General features: G+C 52.4%; 1 protein-coding gene across 1 annotated transcript in view; it reads left to right on the plus strand.

Moving 5' to 3' along the window:
* The window catches only part of TNIP3 (TNFAIP3 interacting protein 3), a 17195-nt gene that overhangs the window by 8748 nt on the left and 1506 nt on the right, over nt 1-6941 (plus strand). The window contains exons 5-7 of the mRNA XM_006756687.1: nt 1154-1282; nt 4314-4433; nt 5878-6003. Coding sequence (XP_006756750.1) covers nt 1154-1282; nt 4314-4433; nt 5878-6003 — 375 coding nt within the window. The remainder of the gene's footprint in view (nt 1-1153; nt 1283-4313; nt 4434-5877; nt 6004-6941) is intronic.

Below are 6941 nucleotides of genomic sequence, written 5' to 3' on the forward strand. Positions count from 1 at the left end.
AGTGATGCAAGTCACAGGGCCACAGATGGGACCTTCTCAGGACCCAGAGGAAGGACAAGGCCACGTCCTCTGTCCACAAATAGGCAGGTGGACTCTGAGCCACGGAGCTGGGGGCATCTTTCTGGGGGCATTTCAGCCTCAAAAAAAAATTCAGCTTTTTCTTTCTTCCTTTTTAAAAAAAATATATTTTATTGATTTTTCACAGAGAGGAAGGGAGAGAGATAGAAAGTTAGAAACATTGATGAGAGAGAAACATCGATCAGCTGCCTCCTGCACACTCCCTACTGGGGATGTGCCCGCAACCCAGGTACATGCCCTTGACCGGAATCGAACCTGGGACCTTTCAGCCCGCAGGCCGACGCTCTATCCACTGAGCCAAACCAGTCTCAGCTCTTCCTTTTTTTTTTTTACTCATATTTAACAATAATGTGACAATACCTTGTATTGGTACAGCTGTTTTTCAGTTTACAGAGAGCTTTACAAATAGGTATTATTTTTTAAAATATATTTTTACTGGTTTCAGAGAGAGGAAGGGAGAGAGATAGAAAGTTAGAAACATTGATGAGAGAGAAACATCGATCAGCTGCCTCCTGCACACCCCACACTGGGGGATCAAACCCACAACCAGGGCATGTGCCCTGACTGGGAATCGAACCGTGACCTCCTGGTTCATAGGTCAACGCTCAACCCCTGAGCCACACTGGCCGAGCCAAATAGGTATTATTTTTGAAATCAGAAAAATGTAACATTTTGGGAAGTCCCTCACCCTCCTTATCGCATCTGGCATTCCCAGCTCACCTGGGAAGAAGGCGTTGCTTCTGCCCTTGGCAAGCGGGGAAAGCTGAGCTGTGCAGAGGGCAGGCAACAGGCTGATGATGACCGCTTAGGCCTGGGCGCGGGAACTTGCTCATTCGCGGGCCCGTCGCCCAGTGAGATCGGGGACTCGGATGTCTTGTCCGAGGGCACACAGCTTCCAGCATGAAGGATAAGAGCAGGGTTTCTTCGATGCTAACTCGCCCTCCACCAGGGAGCGGGCTCCAGTGGGACAGACGCCCTGAGAGTTCGGGGCCTGGCTGTTGGGAGTCCGCGTCTGCCTGCAGGTCGGTCGGTCATCGGAACAGCGCTGACTTGGTTTTCTCGCTCTTCCCTTCAGAAGGAAAAGCAGACCCTGAGCGAAGAATTACTCGCATTGAAGAAAGAAAACAAGCTGCTGAAGGAGAACAATGCTGCCATGAGCAGGAGGCGGGAGCATTATGAATGTGAAATAAAACGCCTTAACAAGGTACCAGGCGGGCCGGGCTGTGTGAGGGCCCCTCCTGGCGAGGCCCACATGGCCTGCGCTGCAGGGGCTCCCGGGCCCGGGCACAGGGGCGTCTCTGTGACATTGCACATCTCTCCCCCCGGGCTTGCCCATGAGGCTTTGGGCATTCGTGTCCCTGCAAAGACTCCTCATGGAAAACCAATGAGGAGGACAGCTGGAGGAGAGGCAGGGCGGTGTGTAGTTGGTAGAGCCACAGAGCAAGCAGGGGTTGGGAGCAGCCGCCTGCTTGTGGGTCAACCACAGGAAACGGGCTGCTCTCAGCACCATCATCAGGACTCTGGCGTGAGGCTGATGAGGTAGGGGGTGCGTGTGTGTGTGTGTGTGTGTGTGTTTTATGGGGTAAGAGCTTAATTTTCGGGGGGAAAGGATCAATGAAAAAATGAAATGCTTTGCTGTTGACTTTTCAAGAGCCATGTCATATGTGGACCAGGAGCCCTTGCAGCACACGGTAAAGTTGAGACACGCATCTCTCAAAATACTAGAAATTGGCCAAAATCATAGAAATTTTCTTCCTGAACAGGAGTGGTGGTTGGCCCTGAAAATGCCCGTATGGCAGACTGTTTCCTGCCGCGGTTAACTGTGACCAGGGGTGTCATTTAAAGCGGCGGTCGCCAACTGGTGGACCGCGGACCACTGGTGGTCCATGAGGTCTGAAAGGCTGGCGACCACTGATGTAAAGTTGGGAGTTAATATGGGCCCGTGTCATTAACAGAGCGCACACTGGGCGGTGACCTGCTTATTGTCCGAGTCTCCACGCAAACAGGAAGCGGCACTTCAGAGCCACGGGAGCTCATCCCTCTGTGTTTCTCTAGCGCAGTGGTTCTCAACCTTCCTAATGCCGCGACCCCTTAATACAGTTCCTCATGTTGTGGTGACCCCCAACCATAACATTATTTTCGTTGCTACGTCATAACTGTAATTTTGCTACTGTTATGAATCGTCATGTAAATATCTGATATGCAAGATGTATTTTCATTGTTACAAATTGAACATAATTAAAGCATAGTGATGAATCACAAAAACAGTATGTAATTATATATGTGTTTTCCGATGGATATGGTGACCCCTGTGAAAGGGTGACGTCAATGTCATTTTCCAGGAAGTTGTAAGAGAAATAGAGTTTTCTTCTTCCTCCAAAAAGAATTGTTTGTTAAAATTTGTTGCTTAGCTACATCGTTCTAGGAAATGTCATAATAGTTACAATTTTTAAAAATGTGTTCGTAAGGCCCTGGCTGGTTTTGCACAGCGTCCGCGGGCGCTAAGCGCTCCTTGGTGAGTTGCCGGCTGGCCACACATATGCGAGCCCACACATTTTTTTTCTTTCCCGGCCTTTATGACCTCATTGCACAGTGATGCAGGCAGGTGGGTGCTGATAGTGTCACCACGAGGGCATCGCTGAAGCTGCTAAAGTAGCGGTTCTCAACCTGTGGGTCGCGACCCCTTTGGGGGTCGAACAACCCTTTCACAGGGGTCGCCTAAGACCATCAGAAAACACATATATAATTACATACTGTTTTTGTGATTAATCACTATGCTTTAACTATGTTCAATTTGTAACAATGAAATTGGGGGTCACCACAGCATGAGGGTTGAGAACAACTGTGCTAGAGCAACACAGAGGGATGAGCTCCCGTGGCTCTGAAGTGCCCCTTCCTGTTTGTGTGGAGACTCAGACAATAAGCAGGTCACCGCCCAGTGTGCGCGCCGAGTCCACACCAGGGGGAGGGACGCTCCGTCACCATTGCGGGCGTCTGTTCTAGTAAACGCATCCTGAGCCAGAGGCCCTCAGCACAGGCGCTGTCACTCATTGGCATGATCAGACAGACACGTTCGAGTGCCATGGGCTGCTGAGTAAGGATGCGAATCCTGTTGGCAAACCTAACTGTCTTATTTCCTCACCTCCTCACCCCGGCGAAACGCCACGCTGTACTGAATGCCAGGAAAGCGGAGGCCTTCTCTTCCCCCCACCCCGTGGGCCCCTGGGCGCCTTCCCGGGCAGCAGGGTACTGCAGAGGGCGGGGACGGGCCGTGACTCTGCATGGCTCACGTCTCTGTGTCCCTTTCTCCCGTGGAGACACGGCGATCTAGCAGAATATTCCTCGGAATGGCATCCGGCCCAGCAGCATCAGCTCTGGGGGGCAGGGTCTCAGGCCCCAGCCCCGACCTGCTGACCCAGGGTCTCTGGAGGCAGCGCCCAAGGGCGGGCACGTCTGCTGCCTCACAGGGGAAGCTGTTCCTCAATTCTGATCATTATTTGACTGAAGCAGAGACTCTAGAGCTGTGATGGCGATCCTATGACATGCGTGTCAGAGGTGACATGCGGACTCATTTTTTGGTTGATTTTTCTTTGTTAAATGGCATTTAAATATATAAAATAAAAATCAAAAATATAAATCTTTGTTTTACTATGGTTGCAAATATCAAAAAATTTCTGTATGTGACACGGCACCAGAGTTAAGTTAGGGTTTTTCAAAATGCTGGCACGCCGAGCTCAAAAGGTTCGCCATCACTGCCTAGAGCAGTGGTTCTCAACCTTCTGCCCCTTTAAATACAGTTCCTTATGTTGTGACCCAACCATAAAATTATTTTCGTTGCTACTGTTATGAACCGTCATGTAAATATCTGACATGGAGGGTGTCTTAGGCGGCTCCTGTGAAAGGGTCATTCGACCTCCAGAGGGGTCGCGACCCACAGGTTGAGAACCGCTGCTCTAGAGAAGGAGCATAGATATGCTGTCCTTTTGCAGGGGGCTCGGTGGAGGGGCTGCCCCAGCAAAGCCCTCAGAATAGCAATGAGGGTTGAATAACGAGCATCATCATGGAGAAAAGACAGAAGTGCCCAGGCCAGGAAACCCGAAGTCATTCAGTCCTTAGAGCGGCATCCAGGAGGGAACGCTGCCTTTGGGTGCCGGGGAGACGATCACGGTAACCGTCACAGAGACACGCAGACCATGTGCCTCTCAGGTCACCCATGTGCTTGTCTTGCAACACAGGCTCTTCAGGAGGCCCTGAAGGTCGAGTGCTCTCCGCTTCCCGAGGACCGTCTGGGGGGACCTGTGATGGGGTGCGGGCACGAGGACATGAGGACAGAGATGGAGGTGCTCAAACAGCAGGTGAGGGGCTGCAGGGGTGTGAGCACGTGGAAAGGCTGGGCCTGGGGTCCGGCGCCTTCGGGCACCTGTGAGAGTCCGCTGTTCAGTGAGTCAGAGAGAATCTGCTCGTTTCAAAGCTACTCATCAGAGTCCAGAACACGGCACCTCAGGCTGTGCGCAGAAGGACCGAGCGTTGGGTGGGCTCAGAGGCTTGTCCCAGGTCACACCACGACCCTCCTGGCGCGATGCTGTGAGCTTCAGGGAGGCCTGCCTTCTTCTGCAGACAGCATTAACCGGATCTCCGGCCGACTCGTCTCAGACAATGGGAGCGGCTGGGCTGCTGTTTGCAGCTTTCGGCTTCCGGGCTTTTGAACAACGAGGGTGTTTTAAAGGGAATGATACTCCACACTGATCACCTCACCGAGGGGCTGGACCTGCTCCTCCGCCCTCACACAGGTCCGCCTCCTCCCCACTCACCTAGCCCCACTCATGGCTGCCGAGCCTTAAACATGAACATGTACACCTACATGGGCGTCTACGTGAGATGTTTAGCGTCTTCCTCTCTCGTCGGTTACATTTTGTAGTCTTACAGACTTAAACTTGACGAACCACCCGGTAAAACTCATTGCCTGTTGGGGATGAAGGTATCATGTGCATGCGCGCTAACAGACAAAGCTCTAAGGTCCAGGTTCCCATAGGCGTTGTAATTTAAGTCATGGTCTTGGAGGAATCCCTTTGCCTCATTCCCGAAGCTTCGTTTGCTGTTTCTGCAGCTCCACGCACTAGCCGTCCAGCCATTAGTCAGCACCGAGCCAATGAAAAGCAACAGCAATTAAGTCCGCTTTCCTCTTTGGTTTGCCTACTTTTCCGGAATATTTGGAGCATCTCGAGAGAGCTGTTCCACTGAAATATTACTGCGTTTCCTTTTCTGTAATTTCCCTCCAAAATCGCCTGTGGAAACCTTCGGACGATCATGCTTCGATTCTCCACAGATGAGACTTCCGTCTCCAGGCTGGGCTCACCTTGTCACTTATGTTTGCACACAGCATGCCAGCACTTAGTGTCTCAGTGGTTGTTAGCAAACTTCTCTCAGAACTGCACGCAGGCTCCACACGTCTGAGCCCTGAGCTGGGGAAGGTGGCTTCTCTAAACGGTCACACTGACCGCGGGAAGAGGTCACCACAGCAACCCAATAGGCAGCAAACGATGACCGAGGACAATGCTTTTCAAAATGTCCATGTTAGGGCTGTACTTCTGAACCCATGGATTCGGGAGAAAGTGGAGAAGGGCCATTCTACACAAAGAGAAAGATAGAATCACAGTAACCATGACAGTCCTGTGTGCTAGGTGGAGCCCCGCCGGGGGGAGATGGTCATGGGAGGGAGAGGAACACGCAGACGGACCCGCCCCCGAGCCCCGCGCTGCGGAGAAAGGAGGCGCAGTAACCGCGGCGAATGTCTCCCAGGTGCAGATCTACGAGGAAGACTTCAGAAGGGAGAGGTCGGACCGAGAGAGACTCAACCGGGAGAAAGAGCAGCTGCAGCAAATGAACCGGACGTCGCAATCCCAGCTGAACCAGCTGAAGTCCGAGGTAACGTCAGAGGGAAGGGCCTGGGCCGCGTGTGTGCTGCCCGTTTACCCTCTCCCTGAAGGCAGCACGCGAGGCCCTGGGGCTTCTGGTATTTGAGGCTGAATTTTTCTGAGAGGTCAGCACCGGGGATGGAGCGATTCTTAAACCACCTTGTGAGAAGTTGGGAGCAACTGGGTGTTTCTTTTAGCGGGAGTGCAGTGAGGAGTTCCCCAGCAGCTGGACGCCAACATTCTGTTCTGAGGCCTAGTTCTTTTGATCTTTTCCTCCTGATATGTATTTTGGTCGCCTGGGAGCTGGCCTACCCAGGACTCCAAGGCCAACCTGAAACTCCCCAGGGCAATGACGTTGTCTCCAAGTCCTTGTCACGTTCTGTGAAGGGCTGAGTGGAATGTCCCCATCTTCCAAAAACAGGCCCGTTGCTAAGTGTCATTTATGTGTCTGTCTGGTGGGACCAAGGCGTTCCCTCTGGGGGTTCCCAGGGTAACTGTGACTGGGGTATTTGGGAAGCCGGTGATGTGAGCCAGCTTGTTGGAACAGGGTCTATTAATGTAAGCTGCTAAAATGAAGAGTGATCGGCTATATTAAAAGCAGACTCAGGAAGCCACCATGATGGTTAAATGCTAATGTGAATGGGGAAAATGCAGGGGACACAATTTGGCTTAAGAAAGGAAAATGCAGTACAAACTATCTGACACTGTTCGGGACGTGCCCGGGCCCCTGTGGGACCTGACACTGTGGCCGCCCCAGTTCCGTTCAGTGAGTAACAGGAGCTGTTCTATGTCCACACCCACATCTGCGCCCCCCTCCTCCATCCAGACGGAAATGTACCCCCTCACGCTGAGAACTCTAAGGCCCCCGAATACACCGCAGTAACAGCGTGAACGGCCCACGTCCCCAGCCCTCAGGTGGGCTTTCCGGGACGGAGGCCAGGCGTGTCC

The sequence above is a fragment of the Myotis davidii genome, unplaced genomic scaffold, assembly GCF_000327345.1.
Source record: "Myotis davidii unplaced genomic scaffold, ASM32734v1 scaffold834, whole genome shotgun sequence".
Classification (NCBI taxonomy): domain Eukaryota; kingdom Metazoa; phylum Chordata; class Mammalia; order Chiroptera; family Vespertilionidae; genus Myotis; species Myotis davidii.